This window comes from Agelaius phoeniceus, chromosome 1 (assembly GCF_051311805.1).
Source record: "Agelaius phoeniceus isolate bAgePho1 chromosome 1, bAgePho1.hap1, whole genome shotgun sequence".
Classification (NCBI taxonomy): Eukaryota; Metazoa; Chordata; class Aves; order Passeriformes; family Icteridae; genus Agelaius; species Agelaius phoeniceus.
The window spans coordinates 150,787,525-150,807,105 of record NC_135265.1 but is presented as its reverse complement, the minus strand read 5'-3'; the positions used below and the strand labels follow the sequence as shown (position 1 = coordinate 150,807,105).

The 19,581-nt window shown below is 39.0% G+C and overlaps 1 protein-coding gene across 8 annotated transcripts in view; it reads left to right on the top strand.

Annotated features, from left to right (window-relative positions):
• PTK2 (protein tyrosine kinase 2) overlaps positions 1 to 19,581 on the top strand; it is a 189,396-nt gene that overhangs the window by 97,239 nt on the left and 72,576 nt on the right. For all 8 annotated transcript variants that reach the window (XM_077189424.1, XM_077189423.1, XM_077189394.1 and 5 more), the window contains 3 exons: positions 3,871 to 3,958; positions 17,140 to 17,219; positions 18,711 to 18,773. In XM_077189424.1, the coding sequence (XP_077045539.1) occupies positions 3,871 to 3,958; positions 17,140 to 17,219; positions 18,711 to 18,773 (231 nt within the window). The remainder of the gene's footprint in view (positions 1 to 3,870; positions 3,959 to 17,139; positions 17,220 to 18,710; positions 18,774 to 19,581) is intronic.

Below are 19,581 nucleotides of genomic sequence, written 5' to 3'. Positions count from 1 at the left end.
TACTGAGCCTTGAGCAGCAGGCACAGCTGCTCTCCTTCATGCCTCTGACAAAACCCTCTGTGCCAGAGCCCTGTTCCTTTTGCTGGTGTTTGTGTCACACAAAAGAAATACCAGGAAGTTCACATAGCAAGTTGTGTGTGTTGGAGCACTCTGTTCCCCACAGGGCAGACACCTCCCAGCTCTGTAGCTGGGGTTTGTGAAGCAGGTCCCTGTAAGCAGGTGACATCCATGCTGTGGCTCTGACAGGTAGGAGCCACCCCAGTGCTCAGCAGTCCTGGACTGTGAGTTTTGGTAGCTGTGATACAAAAGCCCTGGCACAGATACAGGGCCAGATCACCTGTGGGATGGTTTAATGAGTTGACCAAGTTGATATAACAGACTTGTCCCTCTCCTTGCTGCACTCTGTCTTATCTCTTCTCTGCTTTCCAGTTATCCAGTCCTTTTCCTGTCCTTCTGTGAGCCCTAATACTTCTATAAGCCTGCAGCGAGCTGGTTCAGTTCATTAAACTCACTCAAGACTTCCCCTTTGCCTTCCCTTTTGGTTCTCATCTTCTCTGTTCTGGTTACTTTCCTGTTGATGTGAACTGAATCAGAACCTGCTGGAGGCAGGGTTGGGATTGGCAAGATTATTTTTTTCAGTGGCACAAGTTGTTAAGAGTTGGATCAACCTTTTTCTTTTGGCTCCACCAGCTGCCCTGGTAGTGTTACTGACAGGGAAGCTCCCAGAACTGCTCAGTGGTGCTCACTCTGCTGTGGATGGGTCACTCACTGCACAACTTGTGAGCTCTACTGATGGCCACCTTTGTGAGGTGTGTGTGTGCTTCTGAGCCCCAGTGGAGGGCCAGAGCAGAAGCACAGTGGTGATCTTCCAGGAATAACTTATCACACATAAGGGGAGTGATCATCAGCTGAGATGTTTGCTCTGAGAGCAGACCTGGTTTGTGAGAAAGGGACATGTCATCCTTGTCAGTTGGCTGCATTTCAAAGCCAGTCAGTTATGAGGATATTGAAAATTGAGCCCATCCTTGTGTTGGCCTTTGGAAGTCAGCTCCTTCATTCCCACAGGCAGAGATGAGGTTATAAATAGCTAATGAAGGTCACTCACAGTCACTGTCCCAGCTGAACTGCTTTGCCTTACCTGATTTTCTCATGAGATCCTGTTGCAAGAAGCAGCACTTTCGTGGCTGATCAGTTAAGAAGATATGTCCCTGTAAAGGAGAGAGGTTGATTCTCCTCTGTTTGTTGGTTTGCTTTTTTTGGTTTTTGTGGGTTTTTGTTGTTTTTTTTTTAATCTCAGAGAGTAATGGTGTTCTTCATCCTAGAATGACAGAATCATTTGGGCTGGAAGACACCTCTAAGGTCATCAAGCCCTACAGTTAACCCAGCTCTGCCAAGGCCACTACAAACCATGGCCCCAAGTGCCACACCTACCTTTAAATCCCTCCAGGGATGTGATGCCACCACTTTCCTAAGCAGCCTCTTCCAATCTCTGACAGCCCATGAAGAAATTTGTTCTGATATTGAATGTCCAATTTTCTGATCTATAATTCAGTCTAAACCTCTCCTGGTGCAACTTGGAATGGTTTCCTCTCATCCTATCACTTGTTACTTAGGAGAAGAGCCTGATCCCTCCCTAGCTACACTCTGCTGTCAGGGAGTTGTAGAGAGTGATAAGGTCTCCCCTGAGCCTTCCTTTGCTTCCTCATCTGTTTCTCACCATATTTGTGCTCCAGAAGAGATTTAGGTTGGATATTAGAAAAAAAATTCTCAATGGAAAGGATTGTCAAACACTGGAACAGGCTGCCCAGGGAAGCAATGGAGTAACCATCCTTGAAAGTGTTCCAAAGCAAGTGTGGATTTGGCACTTGAGGACTCTGTTTAGTGGGGAGCATGGTGGTGGTGCTGGGTTGATGGTTGGACTTGAAGATCTTAAAGGTCTTTTCCAACCTTAATGATTCTGTCATTCTAAAATGCACTGGATTATAGAGCCCTCCAAAAAGGAAGGAAGTCTTTTATACAGACTTGTTTTATTCCATGTCAATCTCTGCAGTTGTGTTCAGCAGTAGATTTTAGTGGATATGGCAGAATGAAAAACAGGAGAGGCTCTGCTTTTCTGGACAGTGTGCTTGTGCTGCCTTCTCTCCCTGACACATAAACACCTCCAGGTTCAATTTGGCTGACACCTAAATTTTAGTGAGTAACCACTTATCTGCTGGGGATCATGAAATGTAAAGGCTGATCAGCAATTGAAGGTGATTCTATGTTCCCTTACATATGAGAGTAACCTGTGAAAGTTTGTCTTAACTGTGACTTGGAGTCTTTTTTTGTTTATCTGTGTCTGTGTCCTTGTGTCACAGAATGGTTTGGATTGAGAAGGACATTTAAGGATCACTAAGTCCACCCCAGTGACAGGGCAGGGACACCTTCCACTATCCCAGGGTGCTCCAAGCCCCATCCAACCTGGCCTTGAACACTTCCAGGGGTGGGGCAGCCACAGCTTCTCTGTCCCAGGGCCTCACCACCTTTAGAGTAAAATATTTCTCCCTTGTATCCACTGTAAATCTACTCTTGTCAGGTGTCCTCAGCCTCCTGCATTTCATTCTTTAATTTAACAACATGTTTTCTTATTTTGTCATACTACAAGACATCATTCTAGTATTCTTTGTTTGTGTACAGTGTATTTACAATTTCCAAATTTTTTCCTTATTTTAATGGTTTCTAACAGGACAGTGGATTTTCAATGTAAAAAAGGATATTGCAAGTTCTGCTTGCAGTGGAAACCTAGGCAGCACTTAATTCTAGTAAATTTTTACCAAATTCTCACTTAAATCTTGATTGCAGCCAAATCACTTGCTGAAAAGAAGTTCTTGTCCTGCTGAAACCAACTGATTGAAATGTTGTAATATTTGCTCTTATCATGAGCAGATTGTTAAATATACTTACTTAGGGAAATATTGTTAAGAGTGTGTGTTAGGATATGCTGTGTTGGCACAGCCCAAGGGATGGAGACATTCATTATCAGACTTTCATTGAAGGAATGTGTCAGAGGAGGAAGCAAACAGTCTGAGTCAAACACCATAGGCTGTTACCACAGGACAAGCAATAATACTAAACTTAGGGATTGGAAGCAGAAGTTTATGACAAGAAATATTACTAAATTTAGGGGCTGAAAGCAGAAGTTAAGGTTTGAGAAGTGATACAGATTTGGTGTAGGTCGTGGGTCAAGGCTCATTCTGAATTTCCCTCACTTCCAGTGTAGAATTACCTTTAAAAATATGTCAGGTTCAAAACTGTTTAGCTTTGCATGTGTCTTGATGATGAATAAGGGAGCAGAGAACTTTTTACAGAGAAATCCCTTCAAAACCTATGGAAAATCCGGGGGTGAATATTGGAGCATAGATCAGAGAAGGAGCAGAGCCCTGTTCCTTTGGCTCCCTGGTGAGTGACACTGTTTGTCACTCCTGGAGCAGCAGGATCAGCGTTTAAGGCCCTGCTTGTGAGAAGCAGAGATAAAAGCTGTTGCCAGGGGTCATGTCAGGGCTTCTGGCAGCTCATCTGTTCTCACCTAGCTGGGGCCTCCCTTCCCATGGATCTGGAGCTGATCTGCTCCAAGACTTGGTGCTTGGTCCTCTCTGAAGCTCTGAGAAGGCAGCAAGGCTCTAAGTTTGCTTCTGTTACAAAGGTCCTTTGTTAATATCTCTGTGAAATGTCTGTTACAGAGAAATTCCAGTTTAGTTCTCTTGAGTGATCAAAAAGGAAGTTTTCCATTAGTTTTCTAAGTTTATTTTGAGTTTATTTGTATTTTTAAGAATGTTGTGAGGAAATCTTCATTTTAATTCTGCTCAACAGTCTCTTTTTCTTGCTTTTCAGATATGAATTGAGAATTCGGTATTTGCCAAAAGGATTTCTAAACCAGTTCACTGAGGACAAACCAACTCTAAATTTTTTCTATCAGCAGGTATGTTCTGTTCTTCTGCTCTGTCTTTTGCTGGTTTTGCTGAATTTAGAAAACTCTGGATTTGTTTATGTGGGTAGCATATTACTGCAGAAGTAGAAAAATAGAAAAAACTTAGGGTTGCATATATAAGGCAGAAAGGGCACAAAGCCCATGGCATCTTTCTGCTTGAGAAGTGGTGAAGAATATGTTCTAAAACCAAGGTGATTCTGCAGGTAATAATTGTCCTAACTCAGATAAAATTGACTGTTGTTCCACTGGGTTCTTACAGTTCATTCACACTTGATTAAACTGATGAATTTCTTTATTTTTATTTTTAAGTGTAAGTAAGTGACAATTTCACTACAAACCATCAAATGCTTTTCCCACTCACATTCTTAGGTTATTTTCTTGGGTTTAAAATCTCTTCTGAATTACTAAAATGGTGTAATAGTCAAAGTTTCTATCAATTAAACACTAAATTCTAATTTTATTCAGGTAAATGATTTTAATCTGCTTTTACATCAACAAGCTCACAATAAAACCACTTGAGGGTATTTTTAGGGGAGTTGGGACTAAAATGGTTACCCTAACTCCAGCAAGCACAATTGTGCACACAACATTCTTGTTTTAGGTAAATGTCTTTTAATTTTTTTTTACTGTGTGATGCAATTTTTGTGTTGATCTACGATGAAGTTGACTTCTGAAAAGACACTTCTCCTGCAGTGCTTCCTTGGACTTCACATTCTAGTTTAAGTGATTTGTGTGATATGCTGCATTCAGCCTAAAATGTCAGAATTTTGGTGAGTTTTAGTGTAGTACTGCCAGGAGCTCTTGTACAACAAAATCATGTTTGTTTTTCCTTTAGCAGCAAGGAACGTCCTTCATATTGTTTTAAACACAGGAGATTTGTGTTTCCCATGATGCAAAAGTGGGTGATGAGCTCCCAAATAATTCCTTGAACTTCATCACTTTCCTGTTCAACACCTGGCAAGCCTGCAGTGTCCTCTCATTTCTGCCTCAGGGAACTGTTTCTGTAAAGCAAGGAGTTTGAAATGCCAGAGGAATATTTGTTAACTTCTAACTAAATTTGGAGAAATCATTACAGATGGGTACAAATGGCTCAGAATAGAAGGTTTTGGAAGGTCATTGGGACTGATAGGCAAAGCTGACAGCTCCCTGTATCTGACAGTGCCCTGAATCCCAGTGCTGTTATAAAATAAAAATCAGAGTTTCTTGTCTCCTTGCTCTTTACACAATCCCATTTATTTTCTCTTCCCCTTTCTTTTTCACCTTATTGTGAGGTATTTCTGAATCCAGTTCTTTAAAAGTCACTGCTCTTTGTTTTGGGGTGCTCTAAGGTATTTGGGTCTCCGTTGTCATGGAAATCAGGTGCAGAACTTTCCAGAGCTGTCATTCTGTATCCATGATTCTGCTTTGCTCCATAAATTTCACTTGTCCTCTTGGATAAACTAGGACAATAACTTCTATGTGGTAAAGTGTCAAGGCAGCAGCAGTGACGTATGAAAAGAAGGCAAGAGAAGAATTTAAGCAGTAACACTGCATCATAAACCAGGCCTACAGCAGAGGGGGGGATAAAAAACCAGGGAAAGATGATTTTTTACATTCTGTTCCTATCTCAGTGTCATCCCTGCAACATTTTAACATCTTTTGCTTAACCACTGCTCTCAGTCAGATGCATCATGTTGTGTGTAGGCAAGAACAACAGAATGTACAGAATTCATACATGCATACATAGAAATCCTGAGCTTTCTGCACAGAAGCAACTGTCAGAGATGAGTTTAGAACCCAGTTAAAAATTTTTAAAATCTGACAGAAACAACGCCTCTGTTGTCAAATTGGCTTTTCTCAATGTAAAACTCAAAGACATTGCTGTCTTGTATGTTACAAATGAGTAAAAAAGATTTTTGTGAGGACCAGATGCCTGTGATTTTCTTGTCAGAATGAGACTGGGAACCTTTTTGCTAACTTGGTAATATCCAAACACATTGTTTATCTCACTAAAAATGTATAGCAACAAATTCAATTAAATTTCAACTGAAAATGTATAGCAACAAAGGTTCATGGAGAAGGAGAAGAAACATGGTTACCTCTGTCACGCATGGAATTTGAAATTTTAATGATTTTCTTGAATCTGAATTGGAAGCCACAGTATTGTTGAAAAAGAAAGTTTAAATCCTCAAGTGATCTTCTGGAAAAGTACAGGGCATTTTGTAAAGATAACAAAATGTTACTTTAATCACTGTCAACAGGCAGGGTTTATTCATGCAGCTCACCCAAAGCACAATTACCAGGCTGTTAAACCCAAAGCTGGCACACGTTTGTGGTGCACATGCATGACTGCTCCCATTCACTGCAGCAAGCGCTCTGTCCTCTGCAAATCACTGCATTTCAGGCTTCTCAGCTTGGGCTTGATATGTGAAATCACTATTTTCTCCTTGATTCTTGACTGTTTTAAGGATGCTGTGACCTTTCTTTGGTTTTGAATATTCTTCACCTTCAAGAGTCTTGACCAGATCAAGAACCTGTGCCCAGAAGTGTTTGTGGCTGGAGGTGCCGCGGTCGCGGCGCCCGTTCTGCCATCTGCGGTGGGCGTGAGCTGCTCTTAATTGGGAGTGTAAAGCAGGGCACTTAATGAGACCTTTCATTCTGCAAGCTGTACAGCAAGGGATTAAAATTACTGTGTGGGAGCAGGGGGAAACCACACAACTCGTTAATAACATCAGAATCAGTCCCACTAACGATGCCTCTTGTGTCAGGCTGTGCCTCAGCTTTGAGGCCAGAGATGGGGAGAGGCTGATCTTTAGGTCATTCCCCTTCACTGGAGGAGCTCTGTGTTCCAGTCATGTCATTTCACATCCCATTTGAGAGCTCTGATCAACAAACCCATGCTGGAACTGTGCCTTTTTGTTTTGTTGCTGCTCTCTTTGGCAGGTGTCAGAGGTAGTGGGTGACAGGACTTCAGGGGTGTCCTCTCTTTTTTCAGTCTCTGGAGCATTTAGGTGGTGATTCTGCATGGACTGCATTATGCCCCTTGGGCCCAACTGCTTACAGTTTCAGCCAAATTAGGCAAATTGGATCCCACCCAGTGCTGTTGGAACTGTGAGGCTGAAATATTCAAAAATCAGGAAAAGCCAGATTTATGGTTGTCTCCACAGTTGGCAGATGCTCACTGCACAGGTTTTATGTGCCAGCCTTCAGTTGGGTCCTGTGGTATTGAATACCCAAATCTGAATCAAAAGTGAGCTCTAATCCCACCCACAAAACCTTGAAAGTGTAGTACAGTGAATAAAAATACTGTAAGGTAAGATTTATCAGGAAGTGGCATCTGTGTGTGTGTTCTGTTGACTGTTTTGTGAAAGTCTAGTGAAGATATCTAGGTTTTTGTATGATTTATTAACATTTTTCAGAGAAAACGAACATTAAGGTACAAAAGGAAAATTAAAAATCTCACGTTTTTAGTAGGGAAATAAGATTTCACCGTTTTCCTGTCCTTTTTGGGAGTATTTCCAGTTGCTTTAAATAAGTGTTGATGAAATTCCCAGTGAGTGCCTTCCTTTCCCTGTGTTCCAGTGACATGGCTGTTGGGAAGTGGAAATAAAGAGGACAGGCTCCTCTATTTTGCCTTAGTAGCTGAGTGAGCAACGAAAGCCATATCTCAAATGAAGATAGAATACAGCTTTTAAAAACATCCATGTAATGAGAATCAGACGTAAGCTGCTTGAATTGCCTTCCTTTTATTGTGGGACAAGAGCCTGCACACATTTATCCTTGAATAACATGTTAGCCTGCAGTAATTGGAGATGGTTTATCCCTTGATGAAAAGGGAGTAAGCATCTGTATGGGGGTGGGGGCAGCTCTTGGGCATCAGCTGTTCCATTGTTGCTGTCCTTGTGCTTCAAACAGAAGACTTTTAAAGAAACTTTTTGGAGGGTTTTTTTTTTTATCCCAGTGAACAAGAAAAGGTTGTTTTTATCAGTGTTGAATTTTTCTCTGTTGCCTTGTTTAGCCTGCAGTGTGGAGCTAGCCTGGAAATGTTAATATATATAATAAAGGAGACCACAGGACTGAGCTGTGTTTTGAATTTACTTTTTAAAATTAACCAAAGTTTGTGTAAGAAGAAATTGCAAGCAGGGGATGATCTCAAAGTTAGGGCAGGTCAGTGATGCCCTGAAAAAAATAAGCTGAATTCTGTGCTATGAGGGCTCTGTGCCTCACCAGACAAGTACACTGCAAGGTTCATTTTCATAAGAAAAATCTTTTTGAAAAGTAAAGATCAAAAAAAACCCCCTTTTTCTTACTAGAAAAATAAAGGCAAAAAACATCCTCTGAAAAAGTGGAGAAAAAGTTTCTTGTGACCAGTTGGCACTTTTTTTCTCTGTCTCTGTAGTGTCTGTAAAGATTATGTTAACACTCAAAAGGTATTTCATTAAATGAAATATCTCTTTATATTGTGGCAGATAAATACATCATGCAAATTAAATTATTTTTATAACTCTGTCCCTGACATGTAGGAAATTTTAAGTCCATGCAATTATTGTAATAACTTAATGATTAAAGTTTTATAAGGCTGAGGTGCATGAGATGTAATTTGAAATGCAGGCTGGGAATTAGACTCTTTAACCTAATTAAATAACAACATCTCTTATACCCTAATAAAAATAGGAGACCTAAAGCAAATGACTTTGACAGGAAAAGCTTTGAAGGAAATGAAGGACATTGGGAGAAAAGCTGGCCTTGTTCCTGATGTTGGCATCCTATTTAAAACAAAAAACCCCTCAACAAAACAAAAAAACACACCCCAAACCCAACAAATCTTTCATGAAGGCTGAGGCATAAACTGTGCCCTGCAGGAAGGTGGCCATAGAAGAACTGCAGCTCATTAAAAAGATACTAAAAATATATTTTTTGATAAAACTATAAATGAATCTGAACCTCTCCTGTCTGTTTTTTACAGCTTGAGTAGACAATTAAAAGTGAGATTTCCTTGACAGGGGTAGGTTTCTGAAGTTGCTGAAGTTCACAGTATCCTATAAAGTATTCATTTTCTCCTGTGAAAGTTGATTAACACCCTCCAAACTATGCTGGCATTCTTGTTTTAGGCTCTGCTTTTGTATAGTTGTGGAGCTGCTTTGGCTACAAATGTTGTGTGCCCAATGTCTGTTTTCCCTTATGCTCTGTGGTAGGAATGTGAAACTTCCTCTTATTCCTGAACACCTCCTAACTGCTCAGCCAAGCACAGGCCAAAGGGAAGGGCTTGCTTTGATTTAGAATTTCCACCTGTCAGCCAGAACAGTGAAAATCTTCCTTGTGGGCTTTTCTCAAATTCAGCTCATAATTCAGCCTGATAGATTTCAAATTCTAGAGCCAGGTTTCTATGGACTGATGTGTGGAAATGTCTCTTTAGTAGTGTGGAACAAACCATGACTGCAATTAGCAGGTGAAATTGTGAATAACAACAAAAAGCAACCCACAGAAAAGTTGATTTACCTTGATGCTAGGACTCTCTTGACCTGGAAACTCTCTGTTGGAAAGGAGAAGTATAACATGAGCTGGGAGCAAGGCTTGTTCAGTGGGTTGAGTTCTGCATGGCTCCCAAGAGCCCAGCCCTACTTTGTGCTGCGAGGCAGCCGCGTCTCTGCGGTGACATCTGGAGCTCAGCCCGCCCGGACAGACGGCACCATTTTTAGCTGCTCTGCCCAGAACAATGCCTTGTCACAAGTTGGTTTCCCTCCAGCCCATCTCTAATGCCCTTATTATTAACAGAGGAGCTTCCAAAATTAGTTAGAGATGTCAAAGATCAGCCCTAGATAATATAGAGACTGTGACCTTGGGACACGAAGAGGAGGAGCAGCTGAGGGCAGATGGCAGATGAATGTTATCCTGATACTGGATCTGGGCTTTTAACTCCCCTAGATGAGGCCAAAGCCCTCATTTTCCCTAATATTGACTTATCTCCTATAGCAAATTTAATACTATCAGATGGGTAAATAGGGGTGGGAACACATATGTGTTTCCCTCCTGCGTGTTTTAAAAACTACCATTATGATCATTAAGGTGGCTCCTAAAAATACTGATGACATTAAAAGCAGACATTGGGCTTTTGTGCATATGGGGCTTCATTCACAGCAGATGAGGCACAAATCTTTCAGGGTTAATGCTGCATCAGATTTCTGAAGCTGTAGTAGTGAGGGTTGGGACCCTGCTCTTCCAAGCTGATTTTGTAATGATGAAAATTTGGTGTCCTACATAAACCTGGAAAACCAGGATGGAGAAGCAGTTTGGTCCTTACAGATACCAGAATTTATATTGGGTGGCTGTTCCACATTAACCCAATCATGTGTCTGTCCTACAGTGATGCTGTGGTGTGTTGTTTAACACTACAAGGAGCAATACAGCTGAAAGCAGAGAATTATGCATTTCCCAAATTATGCATTTCATAGCAGTAGCAGAGAATATCTGAGATCATTCTTTTTGTGGATGGGATGCACAGAAGAGTCGTGTCATGGACTGAGGTGGAATTGTGTGTTGTAGGTGCAGAGCAGAGCAGTGTTCTTCATTTTCAATGGGAAATTTGGGGAAAACAAATGAGCTGTATGCTTGGACTTTTGTCCTGGTCACAAAAGTGGTTGCTGAAGATCAGCTTTTCCCATGGATATCTTGAGATATTCTGGTCTTTCATTAGAGAAGCTGGAACTAGTAAATGGCAGGAATAATTTCTGTGGATTTTGGTGGGATGGGTGTCACCAGAAGTGCTGTGTGATGGTTTAAAACAGAGGTCCTGATTGATCCTGATTGAATTCTGTGCTGGCTGAGGGTGAACTATAACATACAAAACCTAACACCAAATTACCTTCCAGAGTTAGAAACTTGAATGTTTAAAGTAGGTGTTAGAACACACCTGAGCTGTTAAAAATAAATCCAAAGAAATTACTGAGAATAAATAAATTATTGCATATACAGGACAATTAAGAGACAGGTTGTATTTTTTTAATATAAATTTCACCAACTAAGTGGAAGTACATAATTTCCCAATATGTAAAAGCACCAGCTAAAAATAAATGTGTAGAACAAATGGATAAGAAAAAATTATGTATTATAGATCTTTGTTTTCATGCTTCATTAAATTATTGTAATTACTGTTTGTGTTCTATGTACTGAATGGAGAACAGAAGACATTTTCTTTGTTTGGTTGCTTATGTAAATATCTCCTATGTTGGGATGATTCTTTTTGGGTATGGTCTTAACTCTTCATTGGGAACTTAGTCACTGAAGGGTTGTTTAAATGCAGTGTTCAAAGAAGTGCAAATTTGGGAAAAAAATAGAAATTAAAAAGAACTAAGTTGTGTAAGTAGGTCATAGAGATTGAAAGAAAAGCAAGAGGAATAGATTGCTTATTTTTAAACTGTCCTCCTAAAAAATTGGAGTTTATCCTGTGGGAAATTTCTTGGTAACATTAAGCTGGGAAAGCCAGTAGTGGCTAATTATTGGTATTTGCCCTTTATGAGACACCATTTGATAGTACTGTTGCTAAAGAATTTCCACAGCATTTATGCTTGAAAATTCAATGTCAAGTTTGATAATTTTATGTAATAATTTATAAGGCTATAAACAAGTTTAAACCTAAAATATCTTTTTAAGACACAGTATCTAATAGCTTTTTTTTAAAAAAAATCCCTAAACTGGAAAGCATTTGCCAAGTTCAGAATTATTTTACTGTTGTTCTTAATAAAGAAATCTAAATCCAGCATGGTGTTTTTATGAACTGCTTGTCAGCCTGGGTGAACCTTCTTCTGAAACACTGCAGCTGCATAAAAAACTCGTGTGCAGGAAAATGAAGCAGATGGCTTTTGAAAGTAGCAGCTGGTCTAGAAAATACAAGGCCAGTGATAGATTTCTCCTTAAATCATAGCATAGGGCTGTTCTCTAATTTCTCCATCTTCACAAACATGGGCTTTCCTCTGTTTTCAATTTTTATTTTAAATTGTTCCATCTGGAATTGGCTGTCCATTTCTGTAGCTGGGAAACTGGCCATTATTTTCTAGTAAATTTTGAGAAGTTAGAAGTGACACCATCAGTAATTTCCCCATTCAAGTAAAAGAAGAAATATTTTATAAGTCTTGACATCATAAATAAAACTGGGCTTGTGTTTATGTGCCCATCTTCCATGTGGGAGAAGTCTTTTAGTTCACATTGTGTTCACCTCCTTTTGTTGTGATTTAGGAGTATCTTTGAACTTTTAATGCCCAAAATATTGGAGGCAGAAAAGAAATTTCTGTTCTGGCTAAAAAAAGAAGAGTGATTAAAAAATTAAAATATTGTTAAGAATAAAAAGTATTTTAGATAAAGTGAATTGTTGCTGAATTATCAGAGCAGTAATAAATCAGGAAATATGGTGTAGGATTGTGTTGGATTTCAAAATCCTTTTTCCTTTGGATATTACTGCCCTTTCTAAGCATTTATTCACTGATGCTGGGTGATGTGTATTCTGTATGTGGGGGCAATGACAATTTTGTTTCTTTTTTAATTTTATCAGAACATGTGAATGACTTCTTTTTCCTACCTCTGAGAGGTGCTTTTATGCTTGGCATTCCTGTTTTCCCCACTGCAGCCCTTTTTTGTACCAGACTGTTTGTAGCTGTTGTGGCCAAGAAGTCAACTCCAAATGTGAAGTTTAGGTCACACTTTAATTCTGATTTGCCACCCTGTGAATGAACAAATTTCAGTAGAGTTGCTTCCTCTGACACTGGCTCTGCAGTAGCACTTGCCTGGAAGCCTGAAGCAGTTTTGATTTCCATTATTCCATGTTTAATGGAACTTAAGTAGGCTAATCCTTTTCCCCCAAAGCATGCTCCTGCTTGACTGTAAATCTGACTTCAACTTGTTAGAACATACTAAAAAAAATCCAAGGGAAAAGGTTCTTGAAATCAGCACAGCAGTTTGCAGCAATAAATTACTTTTGTCTCTTGTCCTCCTTTAAACTGTTCTCCAATGTATTTTTCTCAGGGAGTTGAGATAAGCACATTATGTGGGAATACAAAATGAGTAACTCAGTGGAAGCAAATATGTTACAAGCAACATACACCAAAGTGACTTGCTTCAGTTAGCATATTTTGGGTTTGGATTGTTACCAAATAAAAAGTATTTTTTAGGATTTTAGCAGTGTTGACACTTGAATTCTTAATCCTGGTGTCAGTCCAAGTGTTTGCCTTGTTGATCTTTCTGCATTTTTATTGCTGTGACATTGTGACCATAAAGTATTGGAGATAAATACAGATTTCATGTGATTTTATCATTGCCAGAGCATCTGGTCTCCAGCATGGGGTGTAAATGATGCAGTGGCACACAGGTTTAGCAGGAGCACCTTAAAGGCTTTGTTGAGCTTGAGAAAGAGATCAAGAGTTGCTGCTCTGATTTCTTTTTTGGCCACTTGGGTTTTTGGGGTGGCTTTTTTGAAATCAGATTTCTGTGACAAGTTTATATTAATCAGTTTGGTCTTACAAACTAGGTGAAATTAAGTTGTATTAAATAGCACCCTACAGGTTTTTTTACTGGTTTGACCTTTGGAGAGATCCCATTCTGAGCAATTAAATTGTAGAGAAGATTATGGCAGTGGTGCTTGATCTGCTTGAAAAGGATGTATGTGTTTATATATCTGTGTACATATGGACAGATGTGTTCTTCAGCTTCTCCAGGTATTGCACAATTACTCAAATTTCCAAGCCACAGGAGGTGCAGCCAAAGGTCTGCACACACTGCCAGGGAGTGTGACAAGCTCACAGATAACAGGATCTCCAAACCCTACAGGGAAGGATTCATCCTCTCTCTTAACTTACTTCTGAATTTGTAGTCAGTAGAAAAAACCTGATGGGTTTTGTTAGATTTCTAAGAGTTCAGCTTTTGTGCCTTTGTATGTATATGGGCTTTGTGCTCTTGAAGATGGGGGCTTTGTTTGTCTAACCCAGAAAATATTCTCATTTCTCTCGTTTAATTATATTAACAATAATAATAATAATAATAAAAGTTATAATTGAGCAAACACAAAAGGCTTCTTGGAAAACTATTCAATTGCCTTGTGACAGTGCATTTAATTACCATTAAATTATCTCTTATGTCTCTTCCACTTAATATTTGCTCAGGCTTTTTCCTTAGGAGGTTGTGCTGAACCTCCTGTGAAATTCTTATCTCATCTCTGCACAGGCATTAGTTCATACATTGATCTGATGCCATCTCAAAGAGAATAGTCAAGCAAAATTAAAGGTGATAAGAGAAGTTCTCATTGGTATTCTAGGAGTAGAAATTGAATCTGCTTTTTTTTTTTCCTTGCTGAAATTGAAAGAAGAGCGTGTGCAGGCAGGTTTATGAAAAAAGGGAAGATCCAAGCACCTTTGGCTATCCATAGTACGGCACTGTTAAATCCAGACCACTGGATTCTCACCACAGGTTTCCTGAAGCTTATAATCTTTTATAACTCACAAAGTTTAAACACTAAAATAAGTAGGTGTACATACTATAAAATACTTCTTTTTCCCCTTCCATTCTCTTGGAATGGGGGATGGTCTTTTACATTTTCTTAGTCAATATCTGGTGTCTGTAGTTGCAGAGTCAAACTGGGAACATGACTGGAATTTGTTAAAGCTCACAAGCTGCAGGGCAAGAGGAGATAAACCCCAAACTTTAAATATTTGGGTAATGTTGCTTATTTATTTATGGAATAGGAGGCTAGCAGCGTTTTAAAATCGTGTTTGCAGGAGACTGGAGATGCTCTTAAACTGTTTAGTTTAACAAATCAAGCACTGGGACTCACAAGGCAAAGAGCTGTGAAGATAAATGAATCAACATTTGATCATAATACACTGGGCCTTAAATTAGCATCATTCCTGTGAGTGGAGGTTTTGTGTGTCAGGACTGAAAAATCACTTTGCTACAGCCAGTTCTTCTTGGGGTCTGAATACCTCAAGTAATAGGAGGATAACGGCTTTGAAATTTCCTGGTGATGCAAAATTGTTGAAATGGTTCAAAAAATTGAATTTTTGGTTAAAAAAAAAAAATAATAGCTTAATGAAATAGAAGTGATCAGTCAATGGGTACAATGGGTATTTGATTTGGGTGGATGTAGGGCAGGTCAGCCCTACATTTTGTGAACAGCTTCACTTGGTAGGGGAAGTAGTTTGGGCTGTACATGAAGGTAAATTCTCAGAAAAAGGACATGGGAATTTCTGCAATTTGGGTATCCATGTATGATCTGAGCCCATGTTCAACACTTTTTTTTCATTTTGAGGTATCCCACATAGACCTGAGGGTGAGGAGGGCTGTGCTGTTGTCAACCACCCACGTGTGTTTGCAGAGGTCATTTATAACAGTTTGTGCAGCCTGAAACTCCATTCCTGATTTACCTGCCCTGAGCTCCTGTCTGACAGTTTTAGTGCAGGAGCAGTTCACAGTCCTTTCTCATGAATTGAGATCCTGGTGTAATTTATTGCATTTTGCTGTTTATAGGATCACAGAACCATTTAGGTTGTAAAAGACTTGGAATATCAACCACTAACCCAGCACTGCCACATCCACAGCTGAACCATGTCCCCAGGAGCTGCAGCCACACTTTGAATGGCTCCAGAAATGGTGATTCCACCACTTTCCTGCACAGTCTGTTTCCAATCCCTGACCACCATTTCAGTGGAGAAATCATCCTAATATCCAATCTAAATCCAATTATTTAAAGTTGTGAGCATAATGAAGAGGAGAATTATGGATTCATATTGTGTATACTATTAGTATGGGAATACAGAATTATTATTTCCATATGTGTGTACAAATAGCACACTACATGATGCTGAAGGGCAATTATTCTCCTGTCTCATTAGTATTTGTAGGAATTGAATTGAGAAGAGTTAAAAGCTCATTATTTTGTCATATTGAGTGCCTGTATGAATTCAAATGTAAGAAGCTTTTTTCTCATGTTTCAGCTATTGTAATAATTCATTTCTTATTCTTGCACAGTTTATCGTATTTCTTCTTTCATATCTTTCAATAACAAATTAAAACTTTTCATGCAGTTCAGTTCCAGGATGTTTTTAGGGGTTTGTCTGTAGTTTGGAGCAGGAGCAGCTGCCACAGTGGTGCTGAGGGAATGCTGAGGTGGATGCTCACATGTTCCAAGGAGAATGCAGAGTGGAGAACACCTCCAGCTGTTGGATCCACTGCTGTACTTCCTTACCTCCCAATTTATGCATTTCCTTGCAGTAGTAGTGTGAACTAGTTGTTCTTACAACTTGTCATCACTCACCAAACCCACTTGGTGAAATGTGCTGCATCATCTCCTCTTTGATCCACAAAGTCTCGTGGATTTTTGTGGGATTTCAGGACTCTGCAACTTTAGGATCTCAATAGCAACTTGAGGTTTCATAAGAGGATAGCAGGAACTGTTAGGGAAAAGCTGCTGAGATTTGTTACTGGTGGAAGATTTGCAAAGTGAAGTTCTTGGTAACTGGTTCTGTTCTCTCTTACTGCCTGAGTTTTTTGATGTTAGTACTGTATAAATTTCTTACTCCAGTGTGGTGAAATATTACCTAAAAAATAGGATTCTGCCCACATCCATGCTGGTAAATAAAACAAGATGAAGATTTGAAGTGTTTCCTACTGTAGATGATCACCACCCAGTTTCACTCTTGGTTCTTCTTGCTAGTTCAGCATTATTTTATGCCAGTGTGCACTACAGTTTGTACATCCTTTTCTCTTCTGTTTTTATTTTCACTGTAATTCCTAGGCATTTATCAGTTTACTTGCATGATTAGATCTGCCTAGACAATTAAATCCTGTTGACCAGGATGGTTCAAGAACACAGCCTGCCTTCTCCCAGCTGGAATGCAGGTGTAACCATCTGCTCAGTCCCTCTGAATTTTGATTATATTTAATAAAACATAGGCAATATTGACATACACAAGAAATTTTTCAATCAAGTTCTTTGTGGTGAAAATGTGTTTCTTTCCAAAGAAATTTGTGGAGAATTGTGTCTGCTCATTTGTGGAGAATATGAGCACAAATTCTTTTTTCTCTTCCTGGACTTTGAATTGTCATTCCAGAAAATTAAGATGTATTCATTTGAAAGTTGTTGGGGAGTATTTTAGTCTGTGTTGGCACTGAACTGATCTTTCTGTGATGCCTACCTGCTTCTTTTGCTGTAGGTGAAAAATGACTATATGTTAGAAATAGCAGATCAAGTGGACCAGGAAATTGCTTTGAAACTAGGTTGCCTTGAAATCCGGTAAGCTGATAATTTAATTTATTATTCAACATCGTTCTGACAGAATATATACATTAATTTTGAAACTGCTTAAAGTTCATCAATTTCTGACCAGTAGAGTTGAATAAAACATCATAAGACCTTTTTTTGCTGCAAAGCAGTCAGAAGAAAAACTGAATAGACTGTATTGTAACTCATTTCTAGTGATTTTTAAATTAACATTATTTTAAAATTTTAATTAATTACATCTTGATACTGCCTTTTGGGTGAGTTCTTCATCTGAATAATTCAAAGGCATGTAGAGTACATTGAAGTATGTTTAAAAAAAAAATGCATCTGTGGTGTTATTTAGTAAATAGTCTTGTGATTCTGCATATATAAATCCTGCAGCTAAAGAATGTAATTATAGATAAATGTTGCTACCTTTCCTCTCTGTATTTACTCGGTTTTTAATGTGCTGTTTTGAAATGATTAAATCTTAAGGATCCTTTTGGGTGTTTTTGGTGTTCTTGTCAACTGTATAGACAGCTGGAAAATAAAGATAAATATATCAGATTAACAGATCCTTGAGAGAGTTCCCAGCTTTGAAATGCATGTGTTGGGTTTTTGCTAATTTATGGAGAATTTCCAGCCTGAAACATTTGCTTCAGTTGTACTGATGTCTCACACAGGGAGATTAGAGAAGAAGTAAAATTGATAAGAAATTAATGACAAATGTAAACTTGTTAGGAGAGAATAAAAGTGTCCTTTGAACAGTACTTTTCCAAATTAAAACAAAATTTAGGTTTATGAAATTTCCCAGGTATCACAGGAGTACCTGATGCCTTTGTTGTAAGTTTTGCTGGTAGCCCCAGAGAAAACAAAAATTCTTTGTGTAACTGCAAACTCTTTATGCACTTACAAAATCATTGTGCCTTTTTTCAAAACATGTGATGAATGTAATAATCTGTGATTATGTTGTCAGCCAGGTCCTGCCTTCCTACCTCTCCCTGCCTCTCAAGCTGTGGCTCTTCAGAGCATTTTGATGAGCTATTTCTCATAGATGAACTTGTGAAACTCTTAGAATGAACATTTCTGGTCCATTTTTTTCTGACAACGATGATCTCAGCCCTCTCCTAACAAAGCTTTCCTGTTTATTAATTTACTTGTTAATGTGAGCATAGCTGGATTGGAGCAGTTTTCAGCATTCCCTGCTTCCCCTGCTTCTCCCTGTTCCATGCACAGGGGGCTCTCAGGAGGAAGTGCAGTGTGAGGTGGAAAGGAGCTGCTCAAGGCCAGGTTAGGTCACTTTTGGTAGCAGCAGTGGTTTAAAGTGGTTCTGAAAATGCAGTTAATTTGTAAAATAAAAATCTGATCTGTTGAGGTAGAATAATAATGTACTTCATACTTAGCTTTGAATTCATTCTGCCAATGTTATCTGATGCTGAGTGGAAGTTTTGATTATGTTGATGTTGTAGTTTTAGGCTGAATTATCCAATAATTGTTGCTTTCAAATATTTTTCCTGACTTCAGGAGATCCTACGGAGAGATGAGAGGCAATGCATTAGAAAAGAAGTCCAACTATGAAGTGTTAGAGTAAGTATTGTGCTCTAGCTTGAGGTCTGAACTGTCCCTTCTCTGCAGCAGGAACAATAAATTCAGTTCAATGACAGAACATCTCTGTTGTAAGTTTTCTATTCCATCAAGGTGGTTAAAATGCTTTAATGTAAGAAATGGATGATGAAACCCATTGAGATGTAGAAGTAGGAAAAATGCCTTTAACTCTCCAGAGAAACAGGTTTGGAGTAGTTGAAACTTGATCAGGAGGCTCACTGTGGTTTTCAGCACTTTTGCAAATGTTTATGGGATTCACCAGCTCTGATAGTGAGGTGATTTTATTGCTCAGTGTTTTTCTGTGCCCAGTTGCATTCTTCAGCTGTGACTCATTTGTGGTAAAGTTTGAGTTACTTGAAAATGTTTGTGATATTGTTTTTGTTTCTGTTTGCTCACTGTGGGCATTTTCTGAGATGTGACCTTGCAATTAGCAAGGTTATTGTTTATCTATCCCAAATTTTAAGAAGCACAAGGAGCATCCTCGTAATGAAATATTTTGTTTATTTATTCATGGAGATAGCTTCAGTGCAAACAAGCCAAAGTCCGTCAGCTTTTTAGCAAAAACCTGAAAACTGCTTTTATTTGTATTTGTATAGTGGATAAAGTTTCAGACATACATGCAACAATGATGTGCTCATCTCTGCTAATTACCCTTGTGAAAAGATCCTGTACAGTTTTACACAAAATTGGGATAAAAGGTTCTTGCAGCAGTGAAGTCTCAATTTTTTTCATCTTGTTTTTAATGACAAATTAATGCTAACTTTTAGAGATGTAAAATTGGAGCATTTGG